Raw genomic sequence first — 20,895 nt, forward strand, 5'->3', positions numbered from 1 at the left:
GTGAATGTGAGGTATTGAAGGGCCCCCGCGAGACTACGATATAGGGACCCGTCAGATAATAATGTACCGGTGTTAGCATTGAGCTTAGAGTCGGTGTCACACGGTGTGCTGGAAGGTTTGCAGTTCGACATGTTTGCTTGAGCTAGGATGTCACGAATGTAAGCTTCTTGAGAAAGATCCAAGCCGTCTGGTTTGCGAGTGACTTGAATCCCCATAAAATGATGCAGGTTTCCTAAGTTAGTCATTGCGAACTCCCCTGATAGTAACTTAAGAGTTTGTTGTAGGAAACCGGTGTTGGAAGCTGTGAGAATTATGTCGTCAACATATAGTAATAGATAGGCAGTGTTTGAACCCTTGCGGTAAACAAATAAGGATGTCTCGCTGGTGGTGCTCTTAAATCCGCATTTGGAAATAAAGTTGGCGAATCTGTGATACCAAGTCCGGGGCGCTTGCTTTAAGCCATATAACGACTTTTGTAAGCGACATACATGAGACGGCTTTGAGTTATCGATGAAGCCGAGTGGTTGATGCATATAAACTGTTTCATCCAGATCACCATGTAGAAACGCATTTTTAACATCCAGTTGATGGATTGGCCATTGTCGGGACACTGCAATGCTTAGAACGATACGATTTATGGCCGGTTTCACAACCGGACTAAATGTATCAAAACAGTTAACTCCCACCTGTTTTGATTTGCCATTAACAACTAAGCGAGCCTTATATCTTTGTAGAGAGCCGTCAGCATGAAATTTGTGGCGATATAGCCACATACACCGAATGATATGATCTTTCGATGGTCGTGGTACCAACTCCCACGTTTTATTTTCCATTAAAGCACTATATTCATCAGTCTTAGCTTGTTGCCAATTCGGATCAGTTAACGCGGAAATGTAGGATTTTGGGATGGGTGAGATGGGTGTGGGGATAGTGGATGTGTGTAGGTTCATGGGTGCTTTAGGTTTTGAGATTCCAGCCTTGAGTCTCGTTGTCATATGATGGGTGTTGGCTGGGCGGTGGGGTTGGAGATTGGAGTGGGGCGATTGGTGGGATTGTTGTGGATTCGGGAAAGGAGGCGATGTGGGTTAAGTGTTAGGCTGGGCCGTAGGGAGAGGAGAATTGTTTTGGGCCGAGTGGTGTTGTGTAGTGGGTGGGGCCATGTGGGGCGGCTGGTGGGTTTGGTTATTGGGTTGGGCCGTGGGAAAATTGTTGGAGGGTGGTGTAGTAGCAGATGGTTGAAAGGAAGTTGGGTGTGTAAAGAATGGGTTAGAAAGGTTGTTTTTGAGAGGGGTGTAGTCAGAGGCGGATGGGTTTGAGAGAAAGGGAAGGTGCATTCATCGAAGGTTAGATGTCGTTAGAAAATAGACTTTCGGGTTTGTAGGTTAAGGCAACGGTATCCTCGGTAATCGGCGGGGTAGCCTAGGAAGATGCAAGGGGAGGACCGAGGTGCAAGCTTATGAGGACAGGTTGAAGACTGGTTTGGGAAGCAAGCGCAGCCGAAGACCCGTAGGTGATCGTACTCAGGGTGGCGAATGTATAAGGCGGCGGTAGGGGTGTGGTTGTTAAGAAGCTTGGTGGGAAGAATGTTATGGAGGTAAACGGCTGTGTGAGCTGCCTCAACCCAGTAAGTTGTTGGTATGGAGGCATGGGTCAAGAGGGAAAGCATGATTTCATTAATTCGGCGAATCATGCGTTCTGCCTTGCCGTTCTGTTGTGAGGTATGTGGGCATGAGAAACGAAATTGAAGGCCGCTGGCAGCGGCAAACTCTTTGAATTGGTTGTTATCGAATTCACTACCTTTGTCACATTGGAATGATTTTATTGGTAGGTGAAATTGGGTTTTGACATAGGTATAAAATTTCATAAATTTAGTAATTGTTTCGGATTTATACCGTAGGGGAAAAACCCATGCGTAGTTGGTGAAATCATCAATTAAAATCATATAATACTTGTAACCTGTGTTTGACACGAATGGGGAGGTCCACAAGTCACAATGCACCATATCAAAGGGTAAAACAGTAACAGAAATACAACAAGAAAAAGGTAACCGCTTATGTTTCGCAAGTTGACAAGAGTTGAAAAATAAACGAATTGTCTTATTACATGAAATAAATTTATTAGAAGATAAAAATCAATAATGGAAACTCCCGGTGGCCCAGACGGTCATGCCATGATTCGGGAGCAAAAGCAACAAAAACGGTAGGTGTCATTTTAGGAGGTGCGGTTACGGGGTAAAGGTGACTGTCACTGTTGTGACGGCTCAGGAGCTTCCCAGTCTTGAGGTCCTTCACAGAGAAACCAAAAGGATCAAATTCCCAGATAAAGAATTATCAGTGGTAAATTTTCTCACAGAAATCAGGTTTTTAATAACACGCGGGGCATAAAGGACATAGTTTAAGTGGAGGTTATTTTGGTTATTAAGGAAGTAGGCGTGTCCTGATCCGAGAATTGGCATTTTTTGGCCATTACCAACTAAGATAGACTTAATGGAATTAAAAGATGGTGAGTTAGAACATATACCTTCGTCGTCCGTTAAGTGATCAAATGCTCCTGTATCCATGTTCCAATCCGGTCTCCCGAGTCAACCGCAAGAGCTTGAAACGCCTGTCCAATGTCTGTGGGCTCAAGTGGATCAAAATCAGTTATATGGGCCTGATGACTGGACAGATTTGAGCTTCAGTCCTGTTGTTTATTTTTTGCCTTGACGATAATTGCCCGAACCCGATTGTTTCCAAAACCTGGTCTGCTGCCATGGGACTGCCCACCCGGGCTGAGTAGGATAGGGCAGGGGCGGAGCCCAGCCATAAGAAGGCCTAGATGGGTTGGCCCACCAAGGAGGAGAAGCCCACATCGAAGGATTCCAGTTTCTGTTCATATTATAATTGCTGCTGTTTGGTCGTTGGCTGCTGTTGTTCATATTATAATTCCAATTTTATGGCGGCTGGGGTTTTGGCGAGAGGAGGAGTCACGCGACTAGGAACCAGAACCAGGGCGGCGCCGGGTGTTTCGGTTAGTGCCCCTCGAATCCTTTTCACGACGAGGAGCCGGGGGTTCAACCGCCGGTTTGGAAGAGTCAGGGATGACAGCAGCAGTAGGTTCCTGACGGGCTCGTTGTCGGCGCTCTTCGGCATCAAGAAGATCGACTGCATCCTCCCAAGGTGGAAGGTCTTTGTGGAGTTGGGCAGCAACGACGTCGTATTCGGGCGGGAGACCACTTACAAGTTGTATTATAAGATGACTTTCGGACACAGGTTGGTCAACATCTTCGAGCTGAGACGCAATTTCACGGAGTTTTTGGCAGTAATCATGAAGTGAGGGCATCGATTTCAAAGTCAGATTGGTAAAGGCTCTTTCTAAGGTGGCGGCTAGCGGACCTTTATTGTTGAGATGAAGTTTCTTCAGAGGATTCCAGGCTTCAAGAGCAGTGCACTCGGTATCAATAAAGCGTTTCAGCAAGTTATCGGAGACTGTGGAATAGATCCATGATGCGTGTGTAGTGTAATATATTTTTAATGTATATTTAAGCTCTTTTTTACACCTTTAGCCAAGTTTTAAATTTATAAAAACACGATATTCACTAACACTAAACACACATATGGGCAAGTGCACCCATCGTGGACGTAGTATAGTGTTGGTAAGATACCGAGGTCGTCCAAGGACACAAGAGCTTTTAATACCGGTTTATCCTCAACGTCTAATCAAATCAAAAAGTGAGAAAAATGATTTTTAAACTAAGAAAATAAAAACTAACTAAATGCTGAAAAATAAAATAAAATAAAATAAAAACAGATAGACAAGATGAATCACTTGGATCCGACTCGTGTATTAGTATAACCTTTGATTATTTTCGCACTTTTGCACTTGTTTAAGAGATTATCTTAGTTATTGTAGTAGGCCCCTCTTTTGATGGCGACGTTACCCTCAACCCAGTAGTTTGAGTCAGCAAGGATACAATCCTAAAGGGTCGGATTATTGAAAGATAATGAATTAAGTTATTAATGCAAATTATGGTAGGCCCCGCTTTCGGCGGTGACGTTACCCTCGGCTATGTAGTCTGAGTCAGCAGGGATACAGTCCTAAATAGCCGGGTTATAGTATTAATAGTAGTTAACTTATGAGGGGGTCAAAGAGTTTGGATCCCCGCCATCCAATACCTATGGGCATTGAAGGAGATCCTACTAAATTTGACCCAGGTCCCAAGCAGGACCTCTAAACGCTGAACAAGGGCAAGACCCTTACCAAACCGTTCCCTTAACCCCCGACCAGGTAGCCAACATACACTACAAGAAAACTAGGTTTTTAGTACGCGCAAAAGCGTCCTAAAATGTTATTTTATAGGACCTTTCATTTAATAGGACCAACGGTAAAAGCGTTTCATGTAAAGGGGTCGTAATAAGTCCCGGAACTAAAAAAACGTCCTAACATCTCAAATAAGATTATGAAACTAATTTTATGGTCGCGTAATGTGTCTTTAAACAACCAAAATAGTGTCCTAATAAAAACATATTAGGACACTTTTACGATGTTCTAACATGTTCTTACATACTTTTAATTTTTTGATACACTTATAAGCGTCCTTAGAAAATAATTGATAGGACCCTTATGATGTAAAATTATAGCTAATTTAATACCAAGAAAAGGGTCCTAATATACCAAATAAGATTATGAAACCAATTTTATTGTCACATAATATGTTTATAAACAACTAAAATAGCGTCCTAAAAAGAACATATTAGGACACACTACAAAAAAACATTCCAAATAGTGGCATTCAAATAGTGTCACAGAAAACCAATAAAGTGCCACTAAACACCTCATAAGAAATAAGCGGCACACAAAAAAAGTGCCACTAAAGCCTTTTAGTAGCACCTGTTAGTGTGCCACTTTAAAATTTTTGGATTTTAGTGGCACTTTTTGTTTTTGCCACAATAAAGAAAAAAATAGTTTTTGTGGCACTAGTTTTAGTGGTATATAATTTTTGCCACAAAAATCAATTTAATAAAAATGCTACAATAGACGTTTATATAGTAACTTAACCATTATTTATTCACAATATAAATGAAAATGTGTAGAAATTATAATATCATAACTTCAATTATAAGTTCGATCCAAAACATATTACAAATGTTAGCAAACAAATGCATAATAAGTTTCAAACATATTTCAAATGTTTACAAAAAAAAAAAAATCAAAGCGTTCTTTCCCATAGGAATCATACTGTAAAAAAAACTTAGCTCCAAGCAATCCATAAATCTTCTTATCTCTATTACTCCAATGCTTCACATGTCAAATCTATCATCATTATTGTGACTTCTTGAAGATAATATCTTGTTACTAGACAAAAAAGTTGTTTGGGACTGTAGAACCAATATAGGGACTGAAAAAGTATTAATGAAATAAATGTTAATACAAAGTTATATAATTGTAAAAGATCAAATAGGAGTTCAGATATGCAAGTACCTATATATTTATATTGCTAAGAACCGTAGACAAGATTGCATTGGGAATATCCACATGACTTTAATAACCTTTCAAATCTGGAATACAAATAAATATTACATATATATTGGTGGATACCTCTTACTTTAATGAGTGGCTACATATCAAACTTGATAAGAACTAGTCCAACGAAAACTCCTCGAGCCAAATAAGAACCTCGTTTCGCTTCATCAGACAATCCACATAACAAACATATGCAAAGGTTATAACTTAGAACTTAGAAACTGTTAAATCGTAAACTGTACAAACAGCCAACATGCAAACCTAATATAAAATTTTAGCATCATTAATTCATTATATCTAACACGTTGTAAAAAAACTTACCATCATAAAACTTTTTGTTCTACCAGGATCATTGTAGCGAGCCTATAAACACCCGTCTTTTGGTTTGAGACCGTCAGAAAGAACACTAGACCTCGGTAATTTTTCTTTTTCACTAACAATATCCTCTGTTGGTTTGCCACTGAATTTTAGTACCGCTGCAAATCCTCCTTCAACGCTCCGTATACTATCGTTTTCTTTGTTAGGGTCCGGTAAACTGGAGAACATTATTCACCTTAGATCTTAGTTTATAGTAATATGATAAAATTTGTTATTTGTATAACTAAAGTAATAGAAGTTGACCTGTTTATGTCTTTTTCGGATGGAAGAACGATTTGGATCGACATTTTCGACATCTCGGGATCAAATGCTTGAGTGAAAACTAGAGTTGTCATTGGTATTTTTTCTTCCCTAGAGTTCTTTCCAAATATATACCTGAAAAGTGTGCATGGTATCTATTATTTCGGACACCACACGAAGCTAACACGAAATTCACAGGATTGGGTTTAGTCTAAACGGGTCAGGTCAGTTTCAGGTTGAACCCGTTTAGCTCAACAAGTCGGGTTCGGGTCAACCCGGTCGGGCTGACCCGTTTAACCCATTTTTTTGAAACATAACCCAATTGTATTATATTACATTTTTTTGCAAATTTTATGCCATAATTATAACTTAAAAAGAGAAATTGACATAAGATTTAATAATTTAAATGTAATTGTATTATATACATTTGTGTTTTTTTAGTAATTTTCATTTTCAATATATTAATTTTCAGAAAAAATAATTTGGTTAAACGGGTCGTGTTCGGGTCAACCCACGAATATTCGGGTTGTGTTCGGGTTCAAAACAGATATGAGTCAATAATTTTGACTTGGTTTTTCAAACAGCAAATCGATAACACCATCCATGTGTCGAAACATATATGGGTCAAAACAGATCGGTCAAAATATTTTGACTTATAAGTCTTATTAACCAGGGGCAGATTAACCAATTTTAGGTAGAGAATTACATAATACATGTGTACTATGAATGTGAAAGAAAGAGAGTGAGGTAGACGGTTACACATCCGGCTTATGTCTTACGGTTAAAACAAAAGATCAGAGGCTCTCCTTTCATACTTGACCTCCAACAACAATCGAGAAAAGTAAGCATTTCCATTTCTCCCTTTTCACTTTTTTTTTTGAATTTTCGGTTTCTGTGATGATCAGAGGCTGAATTAATTGGTTTAGTTTTATGTAACTGGATCTAGAATTAAGACAAGCTTTAGGGAAAATAACAAAAAATAGACATTGTTAGACGAGCCAAAAGTACGTGTGAAAGTTGTTTTTTTTTGGTAAAAGAAAAGTAGTCCTTTGTCCCTGTATGTGTTTTTTGGCTGCTGCTTCTAAGGAGCGTAAAAAGCTCGAACAAGCCGAGCTTAAACGAGCTCGACCCCGAGCCCGAACCTAAAAACAAGCTCGTTCAGTAAGCGAGCCCGAGCTTCCCTTATCGAACTTGAGCCGACTCGCGAGCCTAAACGCGCCCAATGTTTATTTAATTTTTCATTAATATATTACATATATATGTAAAATAACTATTTTTTATATAAAATATAATTGCAAGTAATGAAAATTAATTATTAAATTAAAAACGAGCTAAGCCCGAGCCAAGCTAGAGCTAATCTTCCTACAAGCCTGAGCTTTAGAAATACCTCACATTTAGCTTAAGGTACACATATTTAACTTTCGATATATGAGGATAGTAAGGGCGCGGCTTCAGAAACGCAGCGGCCAAACGCATCGGACACGGCTGCAGGCAGACGCAACAGGCACCGCTGCCGTAACGCTGCAGCGCTCGACTTCAGAAACGCAGCGTGCGGTTACCGAAACGCAGCGCACGGCTGCAGATACGCAGCAGCGCCGGCTGCAGAAACTACGCAGCATCGGCTGCAGCAGGGCCGTCTCCGAGAAGTTGAGGGGTTCTCAAGGCCCTGTGCGAGTTAAAAAAAAAAATGGGCCCCTAATGCGCTCTTCCTACGAGCCAAGCTAAATGTGTACCTTAAGTTAAATATGGATTGGCCCGCGCGATTCAGCTAGAGCTATGACATACATTTTTAAGTCATAGACATGTGTCAAACTAAACACATGTCTATGACATAAAAATTTCCATGGTAAACCCCCTTAACTTAAATATAGTTTGTCTGTTTGCTGCTTCGCAAACTGGTGACGCACACTTTTTCCATATTTTAGCAACCAGGGGTGTTCATAAGCCAATTTTGACGGAAATTCTAGGCTGAATCACTTGCTACAAACCACAAAAAACCTGCCGCGTTGGTTGGTTTAGGGTTTGTGTGTGTGTGTGTGTGGGGGGGGGGGGGTTCAGTTCGGCAGTTGGAACCAACCTTTTTATTATTTTCTTTTCACAATCATTCGTTTGTATTAAAAAAATTTAAAACTATAAAGAAGGCTCATGATGGTTATATCTATGTATTCCAAAAATGAAAAAAAAACATTAAATAGTCGGTTCATTACTAATAAATTTAAAACTATAAAGAAGGCTCGTGATGGTAATAACTGTGATTCCAGAAATAAAAAAATAAAAAAGAAACATAAAAAATTAATAAACGTTAAATGGCCGGTTCTAACGGGTTTCAGGCTCCAAACTGCCAAAAGTGAACAGTCAACCGAACCATACCGGCCGACTTGCTTCAGTTTAAACAGTTCGGTCGGTTTCAACAAAATTGATAGGTGATCTCTCAAAGAATTCTTTTTCACCCCCAGTTCTAGTTGACCCGTAATAAAAATACCTCACATTTAGCTTAAGGTACACATATTTAACTTTCAATATATGAGGATAGTAAGGGCGCGGCTGCAGAAACGCAGCGGCCAAACACAAAGGGCACGACTACAGGCAGACGCAACAGTCGCGGCTGCCGTAATGCTGCAGCGCGCGGCTTCAGAAACGCAGCGTGCGGCTACCGAAACGCAGTGCGTGGCTGCAGATACGCAGCAGCAGCAGCTGCAGAAACTACGCAGCGGCGCCGGCTGCAGACACTACGCAGCGGCGCCGGCTGCAGACACTACGCAGCGGCTGCAGCAGGGCCGTTTCCCAGACATGTCTATGACATAAAAATTTCCATGGTAAAGCCCCTTAAGTTTAATATAGTTTGTCTGTTTGTTGAGAGGTATATAGAGAAAAATATCTCCGTTGTTGCCGGTAAGGTATTTGTTTAATGCTTGTAGTTTTAATCTGTAATGTTTTTATTGGTTGCATGAAGTATGATGTGAATATGTGATGAAAAATTTTGGTTTTATTGGTGTACTTAGTTAAATGATCTTGTTATATAGATAATAGTTTAAGTTTGACCTTGAGAATTTAGGTTAAGCATGATTTAATCTTAAGTTTTTGTAAAAAAAATCTGGTGGTTGTGTTAAAAGTTTATGTATCGGGCACGTTTGTTTAGGAACCAATGTTGTGTTGAGACCTGCGAGAATTGTAAAAGCATGTGTACGTCTATTGAAGGGTAAAATTAGGAAAAAATGGTTTATTTCTCAATTTACTTAATATTATATTAAGATCTATGTGCAATTTACTAAATAAGATATTATGATCTATGTGCAGCACATTTACCAAATAAGATATTAAGATCTATGTGCACATATGCACTTAGACAAAAGACGATAAAAATCATGTTTTCAAAAACTATGGTGTACGGAGTGGGTTTGGATCTATACACTTAGTCATAAACTAGGGCATGGCGTTGGAGACAATTAACCACCAAAAACCACATAAATAGGTAGCATAATCAAGTATAAAAATAACAGATTTACAGCGATAAACAAAAGACGAATATCAAACAAAACACATAACAATGACTAAGATCATGGCATAATTCTTGTATAGATGAGCATCATACCAAACAACACTATAAACCCAAAGATTTAATTATACACGAGTGGCAGTGTGTTAGTTTGTTACCTGAGTGACGGTTTAAACCTAAGGGTGGACGGTTACCTGAGTGAAGGTACTTGGATAGCATTGGTGATTTGTTGCTGTGACGGAAATCAGACAGAGGGGAAAAGAAAGGTTATCGCAATTTGGGGAAGGAATTGATGGAAGATTAGGGAGGAGCGGGAAAATTGAACGATTGGGGAGGGAAAACTGATTTTGGTGAAACCTAATTTGAAATTGGGAAATTGATTTTGGGGGAAAATTAAAATATTGGCGTATGAAAGAAATTTTAAATTTTACATTTTAGGGGAAATTTTATTTGGCTTTAAATTTAGAGGTGTTAAATGGGTTATGTTCACGAGTAGGTGTAAACGAGTCAGGTCGAGACTGAGCACGACTAGGCTCGAGCTCGGCTTGTCATGTTTTTATGAAGCTCGAGCTTGACTCGCGAATAAAACCCAAAGCTCAAGGTTGGCTTAACTCGGCTCGAGCTATTTTGAGAACAACCTCAAACGAGCCAAAAGCTAGGCTCGAGCTCGCTTTAATATCGCTTAAATGAGGCAAAGCTCGGCTCGTAGTGTTATCATCATTAAAATCTTACGTCAAAAATAGGAGTAAACCCGAGGGTTCCATTGCAGAAGGATGTTTAGCTGAAGAATGTTTGTCATTTTGTTTATTGTCCTTATCAAGTGATGTCCTATAAAACTGATGTTTTATAACTTAAATATCAGGTGTTCTATTACAGTGTATTATAATAACACCATAATAATTAAGTGTCCTATAAAGGTTAAATTTATAATATCTAAGTGTCAAGTGTCTTTTTAAGTTATATTATAATAAAACTATAACGAATAAGTGTCCAATAAAACTAATGTCTTATGACTCAAATATCAAATGTCCTATCACGGTGTATTATAATAACACCACAATAATTAAGCGTCCTATAAAGTTTAAAGTTATAAGACCCAAGTGTCAAGTGTCCTATTAAGTTAAGTTATAATATGACTTCGATTAGAAAGGGTCCTATAACACTGAATATTTATGACTTAACTACAAAGTGTCCTATTAAGTTATGTTATAATAGGACCCTAGATGATCAAGTGTCCTAATACAGTACCACATAATGAAACACTAACAATTAAATGTCTTATAAAGTACTTTATTATGATCTACAATTTAAGTGTCCTATTAACTTATATAACAATAGGACCCCAAAAAATCATCCATCCTATTAAATAATTTTTTAGGACACCGGTTTAGTAGAGTATATTATAAAAGGACCCCAAAAGTTCATTAGTCCTATTAAATAGTTTTTAGGACCCTCTTTTACAAGCTTCCCACAGAAAAGGTCCTAAAAAGCCATTTTTGTTGTAGTGATACCTCCATATAGACCGTGGAGATATGAATGGTGAAAATCTTTTATTTTATATAGACAGTAAAATAATGCCAAGACACCACGGACAAACGATAAGGAAAGATCACCTTCAACATAATCAACTAGTTATTAAAGTCATTAATACAAAACCAAATAAAAAGTGCAAAAGATTAAAAATAAAAAGTATTATACTAAGCACTTGTCTTCACCAAGTGATGTAAGAGACTTAGGCAAACATGGCCTTGATTGTCAAGAACTCTTACGATCAATCTTGGATCCCGAGACGACTCACACACTCTACGATGGACAATGGATGATGGTGGTGGATGATGGTGTTATGGTGGTGGTGGGTGGTGGATGAAGTGTGAGAGAGGTGGTGTGCCAAGGGATGAGATGGAATGAAACCAAGCACCCCTATTTATAGGCTGAACCGAAGGCTGGGCACGCCCCCGTGCCCGCCTGACACTCTCTCTCCTCATTAATTGTAATTCGCAATTACAATTAATGCGCCTACTGTACTTTCACCACGCCCCCGTGCCCACTGGACACGGCCCCGTGGTGGGCAATGGAAGCTTCTACAAGTTTGTCTTTTATGCTGCTTATTGGGCACGGCCCCGTGCTGGCTGAGCACGGGGCGTGTTCAGACTTCTGTTTTCTCTTCTTTGCTTTGGAGGGTGCCGTTGAGGGTCCGGGCAGTCTACTTTTATTCCTTTCCTTGTATTTATGCTAGAATTAGTTGTCTTTTTGCTTCTTTTGTGAATTTGAGCTCATTTCATCCTGAAAATACAAAAGGAAGACAAAAACACTCTTTTTCCAACATTAGTACTTAAAAAGGGTTAGTTTTATGCCTTAATTGATGTGATTTATATGTTGCATTTTACACACATCAAATACCCCCACACTTGAACTTTTGCTTGTCCTCAAGCAAAACTCTTTAAATGTGGCTTACACTCCCAAATGGAATAGGTAGAAGAGAAAGTTTTTGGCTTGTCGTAGAGTGTCGGGAATCCAAGATTTTTTTTTAGGTTTTATTTTTATTTATTTACAATCCTATTCGTTATGATTTATTGAGAACGTTTCATAGGATAAATTACTTATTTGGGCATAACATGCCTTTAAAAAAAATTCCATTTATATACAAGTTCACATACCTCACGGGGGATCACTCAACACTCGGCCGAAGGTGTATTTTTAGTGAATCACTCGAGAGCGGCATGGAACTTACGCCTTCCATAGGCTTGCCAAGCAATCAATCCTCCTCCTTTTTAACTTTTTACCTTTGTAAATATCAAGAGGACTTTTTGGGTGAAGGGTTAGGCTTGGGTTAAAGGTGGGTGGTTGGATTAGTGGTTAGTAAAAAGGCGAAAAGCGTAAAAAGCGTCGGTTTTCGTAACACACCTTGTTTTTAGTGACTCTTTATTTTGAAGTATTTCTCAAACAAGCTTTTATTTGTATAGCTTTTGTTTGTTTTTAACTTCATCATATATATATATATATATATTTTGATCAGTCACATAAAATAGCGAGCTTGCGAAAAACCGAGCTTGTTACTAAAATAAAGGGTGAAAAATAAAAAAGGGTTTTTGGTGGGTAAAAGGGTTTTAGGGTAATGAAATGAAAGGTTTAGGCTCAAAGGGGTTAACTAGGGGGATTTTGGGTAGGTGGTAAAAAAAATGAAAAATAATGGTGTAGAAAGAAAAATGGTTAGTCCTAATGCCTCCATCACTTACTTACATGGGTTTAAGTTGATAAGGACCGGGAATGTATCGTCGTGGCAAGTTCTAGAGTTGTAAGAACCAAGCGGCTATTCACACAAGAAACGAAAAAATGAGCATTTAGTCTAAAGATGTATATTTGTATGCTCAATAAAGGCTCAAAACTCACTTTTGTGGGAATGGGTTTTTTTTAATGCGATCAAGTATATATAATCGAATTTTAACTAGACTTGTTATGCCGTTTCGTAATTTTCTTATGTTGGTTCTTTGTTATCACGACGCTCTCGGTTGTAAATTTCATAAAAATATAACCTTATTAAACTTGTAATTCCTAACTTAAACTTTAGACAAGTAAAAATAAGAGAATTTTTTTGAAAAAATTTGGGGTGTTTAGCGGTTCCAATAGAGTTTTGTGTAAGGCTTGTTGTTAGGACTTGCAAAATTTCAAAGTGTTAGCTTCCCCCCCCATACTTAAATTACACATTGTCCTCAATGTGTCCCAAAAATAAATTTTTAGGTTGATTGGATGTGTGGTGTGGTGTTAAAAAGCAAAGATTTATGTTACTGGCAGCCTGGACACGGCCCCGTGGTGACCGGGCACGGCCCCGTGGTCAGGTGCCAGTAACAGAAATTAAAGAAATAAGACAGAAGCCTGGACACGGGGGCGTGTCCGTTGAACACGGCCCGTGTCCAGTTACCTGAACTGGGCGTTTTCCTGCAGGTGGCTCAGCACGGGGCCGTGTTGGTTGGGCACGACCCGTGTTAAGCCTTCTGTGATGGAGATTTGTGTCGGGTTGCTCTGTTCTTTGTGCATGGGGCCATTTTTCTCGTTCCCTTTTTCATCCATTACCACCATGAGTGTGTTTTATTGATCAATAACCATCATATCATTGCAAACATAGAGAATTACATATAGTTAACTAAATAACTAAGGGGATACATGAGGTTATCATAAAGGTTCTACTTATTTAGGAAAATTTCGGGAATAGCTTCCCGATGTAGTAACACCCTTTAGCCGATGGCTCCTCGGTTATTGTTCAAAGCCACTCTTCTATCTCCCTTGCGAGGTAGAAAGCAGCTTCATTCTCTTCAGTGGCTTGAGGAGGAACATTTACCGGGACTCCTTGCACCACCCTTTGCTGAGGCCCTTGGTGCATGGTGTGCCATTCGGCTGGAATGATGACCTCGGGCACTACATTCCACGGTCTTTGGGTTATTACGGGAACCAAAGGCGAGGAGGCGAGAAGGTTTAACCTCTGGTGCAGGAGGTTTACTTCTCAAAGACAGCCTTCCAATCCTACCGTCAGATGATTAATACGGTCCACTAACGCTTCTTCTACTCCCGTCATCTCGTCTATGGCTTCCCTTAAGGCGTAAACGTAGTTTACTAGGGAGTCTTCTGCTGTGGACGACCTTCTTCCATTTCGGTTATTTCGTGAAGATGATCCGCTAGTCCTGCTGGCCATTTTCTGTGAAAGAAACCGAAGATAACTAAACTTTTGCAGAACAGTACCTCGAACACGGCCACGTGCTCACTGAGCACGGCCCCGTGTTCAGTTGTCTGCAGGATTTTTGTCTAAGGATTCTTGGGTTTTAAATTATTTTCACATCTTTTAACTGTGGTTTAAGCTTAGATAATTTAAAACAAAGTTATAGAATTAACTTTAAACAAGAATCCGCAGCAAATAATCTTACAAACTTCACATAGAAGGTTGGAATCATGGGGTTTCCAAGCTTCCATGGAGGAGATGTTTGAAAAATTTTGAAAGAAGGAGAAATGAACAAAAGTGGAAAAGACAAGATGGTCCTTGGGAACCTTCTTTTAGCACTTACCTAGGATGGTATATGTGAAGATCCCAGGAATCTCTGTTTAGTGAAGTGGTCAAAAATGAGCAGGAATCAGGCTGCATTTAAATAAAGCGACAGCACGCTGGACACGGCCCCGTGTCCGCTGGGCACGGCCCCGTGTGCAGAGAAAATCCTGACACATTTTGTCCGTATTCTGACAAAATCAGCAGAGAATCTTCTGGGTGAGCACGGGGTCGTGTTGACCGGACACGGCCCCGTGTCAGAAGGCTGTTTTATGGAGTTTGTTGCTCCTAAGGAGTTTATTTATATCGGGTGGTTCTTGATTTGTTGGAACAACCCCAAAGTGCCTAAGATACCTTAATTGTCCTATACTAAGGCGAGAACGCAAGAGGTTATCGGTGAGGGTAATTCCTATTTTCATTCTAGGTGGACAAGTCCAACCCTTTCCCGGGCTCTCGTTAAAGAAGGTGTATGCCGAATCGCTCAGGTCTATGTATGCATCGAACGAAGTCGATGGGGAGTCCTTCACGGCACAATCGGCACAGGGACGACTATCGTCCAAGTCTTTTCTAGGTATGAAGGTATTTTCGGGAGCAACGAGGTTGTCGGAATGCGGTTCCAACATTTCCTCATGGTCATCGTCTTGGGGCGGATCAATAAAATCCTTCCTAAGTTCCTTTAACCAATTTAGAATTAGTTCTTCTAGTTGAAATAACTCGTCAAGGAGCATTTCCCCTAGAATATCTGGTTGGGCGCATTCGAGGGAGAGATAGTGCTTATTTTTACTTTCGCCCCTCTTAAGGTTATAAGGGATCGGTGGGTCTATATAGTGGGGCCTATAATTTAGAAAATAACATTTTAATTCTTCATGTTCGCCTCCACATAATCGACACCACATACCATAAGAGTGCCGAAAGTAAAAAGAATTACTATCACTCATGTCTGTGTCAGAAATTACCAACCGCCGGGATCTAACGGTTCTGTTTTCAGTAAGAGAATCTTGGGCACGGGGGCGTGTTGAGTGGACACGGCCCCGTGTTCAGCTTACTGTCTGACTTAAAACAGGATTGCCAGTTCCAATGATTGAGCACGGGGGCGTGTTCAGCGGGCACGGCCCGTGCTGAGCTCTGCAGAAGCTGAAAAACTAAGAAAAATCCTAAAAATAAAAAAGAAAAATAAAAATATAATTAGGCCGTCGATTCCTAACTTTCTTAAAATCCTTGTGTCCCCGGCAACGACGCCAAAAACTTGATGCGTGTGTAGTGTAATATATTTTTAATGTATATTTAAGCTCTTTTTTACACCTTTAGCCATGTTTTAAATTTATAAAAACACGATATTCACTAACACTAAACACACATATGGGCAAGTGCACCCATCGTGGACGTAGTATAGTGTTGGTAAGATACCGAGGTCGTCCAAGGACACAAAAGCTTTTAATACCGGTTTATCCTCAACGTCTAATCAAATCAAAAAGTGAGAAAAATGATTTTTAAACTAAGAAAATAAAAACTAACTAAATGCTGAAAAATAAAATAAAATAAAAACAGATAGACAAGATGAATCACTTGGATCCGACTCGTGTATTAGTATAACCTTTGATTATTTTCGCACTTTTGCACTTGTTTAAGAGATTATCTTAGTTATTGTAGTAGGCCCCTCTTTTGAAGGCGACGTTACCCTCGACCCAGTAGTTTGAGTCAGCAAGGATACAATCCTAAAGGGTCGGATTATAGAAAGATAATGAATTAAGTTATTAATGCAAATTATGGTAGGCCCCGCTTTCGGCGGTGACGTTACCCTCGGCTAAGTAGTCTGAGTCAGCAGGGATACAGTTCTAAATAGCCGGGTTATAGTATTAATAGTAGTTAACTTATGAAGGGATCAAAGAGTTTGGATCCCCGCCATCCAATACCTATGGGCATTGAAGGAGATCCTACTAAATTTGACCCAGGTCCCAAGCAGGACCTCTAAACGCTGAACAAGGGCAAGACCCTTACCAAACCGTTCCCTTAACCCCCGACCAGGTAGCCAACATACCTCCATATAGACCGTGGAGATATGAATGGTGAAAATCTTTTATTTTATATAGACAGTAAAATAATGCCAAGACACCACGGACAAACGATAAGGAAAGATCACCTTCAACATAAGCAACTAGTTATTAAAGTCATTAATACAAAACCAAATAAAAAGTGCAAAAGATTAAAAATAAAAAGTATTATACTAAACACTTGTCTTCACCAAGTGATGTAAGAGACTTAGGCAAACATGGCCTTGATTGTCAAGAACTCTTACGATCAATCTTGGATCCCGAGACGACTCACACACTCTACGATGGACAATGGATGATGGTGGTGGATGATGGTGTTATGGTGGTGGTGGGTGGTGGATGAAGTGTGAGAGAGGTGGTGTGCCAAGGGATGAGATGGAATGAAACCAAGCACCCCTATTTATAGGCTGAACAGAAGGCTGGGCACGGCCCCATGTCCGCTGGACACGCCCCCGTGCCCGTCTGACACTCTCTCTCCTCATTAATTGTAATTCACAATTACAATTAATGCGCCTGCTGTACTTTCACCACGCCCCGTGCCCACTGGACACGGCCCCGTGGTCGGCAATGGAAGCTTCTACAAGTTTGTCTTTTATGCTGCTTCTTGGGCACGGCCCCGTGCTGGCTGAGCACGGGGCGTGTTCAGACTTCTGTTTTCTCTTCTTTGCTTTGGAGGGTGCCGTTGAGGGTCCGGGCAGTCTACTTTTATTCCTTTCCTTGTATTTATGCTAGAATTAGTTGTCTTTTTGCTTCTTTTGTGAATTTGAGCTCATTTCATCCTGAAAATACAAAAGGAAGACAAAAACACTCTTTTTCCAACATTAGTACTTAAAAAGGGTTAGTTTTATGCCTTAATTGATGTGATTTATATGTTGCATTTTACACACATCAATCCACTGTAGGACAATAGCATCGACCTCGAGCCAGGCTTCCCGACGCGGATCTCCTTCAGATGGCGGCAGGGTACCATCTATGTGGTCCAAAACCTTGTAACCACGGGCGTTTAGTTGGAAAAGCTTAACCCATGACGAGTATGTGACGTTAGTTCCGTCCAATATTCGGACTTTGTTTTGAATGTTTGTGACAGTGTAAACCAGGTGAAGGGTAGCGGGGAGGGTTTTGGCGGCATCAGAGCCGGAGCTGGTGTTCTCACCTTGATCGCCCATAGCCGATCAGAAAAGAAGATCAGAAAAAAAGAAAGAAAGCTGGTAATAGGGATGGAAAAGGCCTTGGCCTTGAGGGTTATAGGATCGAATGGTTTAGGGTAGGAGAGCAGATTGCTCTGATACCATGTGAATGGTTGAATTGTCGATGATTCTCATTAGCTGTAAAAGGGGATTTATACAGAAGGTTCCTAACTTACAATGAGCCATACAAGGAAAGATATTAACTATATAATAATACAATTGACCATTACAATATTTACTATATATAAATGTATACGGTTAATAGTATGCCCCGAGTCTGTAGATTCCACTTCTCGGGTTTCGGTCCGGTTCGGGTCGGTTCCGTTGAATTGTTCACCCCTAAATTGAGAAATTACTCAAATTTAACAAAACCATCAAAGAAGATAAGCTCCAACATCTCAGATGCAACACAATCTACCTATATCATTTGATTTCACACTTATTATAATGCTCATATAAAAATGTATAAAACACTAAATATATTACAACTTTGGAAATATAGTAACGATGTAAAGATAGTATTCTAAGAAGTAAGGTGTGTTAGTCCCCTACAATTTTAAGAAATATAGATACACTGAAACCCTAAAACAATTTTCCCAAACAATAATCACATACAAACTAAACAACAAGTATATCAATTAAGTTCAAAAAACAAACAAGATAACAGATGAATAATCATAAGCGAATTAGGCTAAAAAGGAATCGAAATTAACAAACTGTAAGCAAGAAGCCTTCTGATAATACAAAGACCATCAGAAGAGAAATAGGCTGAGGTTTAGGGTGGTTGTTTCTTCGCCGGGGAGTGGGTGGGGAAGGAGGTGGAGGGAGGTGGGGAAGTGAATAGCATTTTTGGAGGGAATAGATGAACGTTGGGGAAAGTGGGTAGGAGCATCTGAATTTTTAAAGGGAAAGAGAAACTTATGATATAAGAGTTTTATGTTACTTGTTAATATTAACTATCAATAACATCCATCGTAAACATCGAATTGATTAGTATAAATGTCGTGTAATACGTTAACCGTATAAAAAATGCGCGTGTTGACATATTCTATTGAACTTGAAATAACCTATATAAGAATTGTGATTTGATTAAAACGTAGAGTAAATCGAATTTATATGTGATCCGACTCATACATAGAAAGATAACTACAATTTGACTCCACACGTTTCGAAACAAAATGTACGAAACATACATAAAATATGCACAAATTCATATTATATTTGTCCCGACTCATCTCCCAAGTCGAACCGTAGATCAACTCAAATTTATATTACATAAAAATATGTACACAGAAAATAGAAAATGGTGTTTTTTAATGAAAACGTACCATATTTGACCTGACTTGTTTTCCATAAAAAAAGTTTACATTGAAAAGTTGTAGCACCCCTAAAATATTAAATTATATATGCGTGGATACATGTATAAATATCATTATAAAAAATAAAATAGTGAAATTTAAACTAGTTATGACTAACCTAGTTAAAGTTTCATTATAAAAGATGGGAGTTAAGGGATTTTAAGTACTTTACATATCCTAAAATTTTGGGGGACTAAAGTGGCAATTGTTGATACATGATATGTGGACGCGACTCGACTTGACGCGTCTCGGCTTAGCAACGACATTCCTCCGTCGTGTGCAAGAAGACTTCAAGCGGGCCAAGACTTCAAGGACCTTGACTTGGTCCTTGGACTAAACGAGCTCAGCGAATCAAATACTTGGTCTTATAACAAGTTGGCGAATCACATCAGGTGGGCTTAAACCCTTGGGCCCAAGCCCATAATCGGCGAAACAGAAAGGAGTTGACGAAACCAACTTGTTTCGTCGACTATGTTTCCTTTTCGTCGCCTGTGATTGCCTTTCTTCGTGGTTCTGATTCGCCGAGTCTGTTTCGTGGTGCTGTGTGGCTATATATAGACTGATGTCACAGATACAACATAAGAGAGCACACAGAACACACACACACACGAGAGAACTGAGAGAGTTTACAGAATACATTTGTAAACCTTGTGCTGTAACTGACTTTTCATAGTATTAATACAGAGGTGTTAATCGTTGAATCTCGTGTCTATATTATCATTGTTGTGTTCGATCTCGGTTTGCTATCTCAGTTGGATTCCGCACAACCGGGTTAGTTTGTATACAAGGATTAGGCGACTAGATCCTCCCCTAGCCGGACCTACAAGTGGTATCAGAGCCTTGGCTCTTCTCCTTGTTAAAACCGAGTGTTTTCGGGTGTGTTTCGGGTTTTTGAAGTTTATGCTTTTCTTGAAAAATCTGTTTGAATCTTCAAAAGTTCTTGTATTTTGCTGAAAATTCTTATAAAAACCTTGTATTTCTCATTTTCACATGTTAAAAGTTGGTTTTTAGTGAAGTTTCGAGCAAAACCGGGTTTCGGAAATTTGTGGGTTCACCGGAAAACTCATAGTTTCACCGGATAAACCACTGTGTTCTTCACATATTCATAAGTGTTCTTCAAGATTTACACTTTTTGATCTTTGGAAATTATTTGTGAAAGTTGTTTGTGTGTTGGAAAGAGTTATTTGATTAAAATATTATAAGCCATGCTTGGTTGGTGAAATAAGCATGCCTTGAGCCGAAAGTAGAGCACTGTTGTGTGTCAGTAAAAGATAAAGTTGAAAAGTTTACCAACCCCCTGTCACTTTTTCGACGAAACACAGACCTGACGAAATAGGTCCTTTTCGCCAAACATCTTCTCGACGAAACAGATTGGTTTGGACTCTTTGTTTCGTCATCTTAGTTTGGGCCTTTGTTTCGCCAAAAGTGAAATTGGGCCTGTTTCGTTATCTAGGAGCCTAAATAGTCATTGTGTTTCGTCGATAACTTTTTTTTTGTTTCGTCGACAAGTGGGTATTTTGGTTTCGTGGATAAGTATTGGGCTTATAATTGTCATTGGGCTTCATTATATTTCATCAATTTAGGCTCATCGTTTCATTGACTGGAAGCCCAAAAACAAAAGTGGGCTTGTTTCGTCGACTTCAAGGCTTGG

At 39.5% G+C, this 20,895-nt stretch overlaps 1 protein-coding gene and 1 long non-coding RNA gene across 3 annotated transcripts; both read right to left on the bottom strand.

Annotated features, from left to right (window-relative positions):
• Nucleotides 1–2,973: 2,973 nt before the first annotated feature.
• LOC110931335 lies at nucleotides 2,974–3,321 on the bottom strand. Its single transcript, XM_022174732.1, has one exon. It carries the CDS (start codon nucleotides 3,319–3,321, stop codon nucleotides 2,974–2,976), a length of 348 nt encoding a protein of 115 aa, XP_022030424.1.
• A 1,767-nt stretch (nucleotides 3,322–5,088) lies between these two features.
• On the bottom strand, nucleotides 5,089–9,997 carry LOC110928802. Of its 2 annotated transcripts, none has more exons than XR_002586692.2 (5): nucleotides 9,775–9,997; nucleotides 6,124–6,255; nucleotides 5,824–6,037; nucleotides 5,461–5,664; nucleotides 5,089–5,377 (listed from the first exon to the last, which is right to left on the bottom strand). It is a non-coding gene; the product is annotated as an uncharacterized LOC110928802 (long non-coding RNA). The 2 variants fall into 2 exon arrangements; XR_002586691.2 differs by having other exon boundaries at nucleotides 5,090–5,377; nucleotides 9,811–9,996.
• Between the last annotated feature and the right edge of the window lie 10,898 nt (nucleotides 9,998–20,895).

The sequence above is a fragment of the Helianthus annuus genome, chromosome 3 (assembly GCF_002127325.2).
Source record: "Helianthus annuus cultivar XRQ/B chromosome 3, HanXRQr2.0-SUNRISE, whole genome shotgun sequence".
Taxonomy (NCBI): Eukaryota; Viridiplantae; Streptophyta; class Magnoliopsida; order Asterales; family Asteraceae; genus Helianthus; species Helianthus annuus.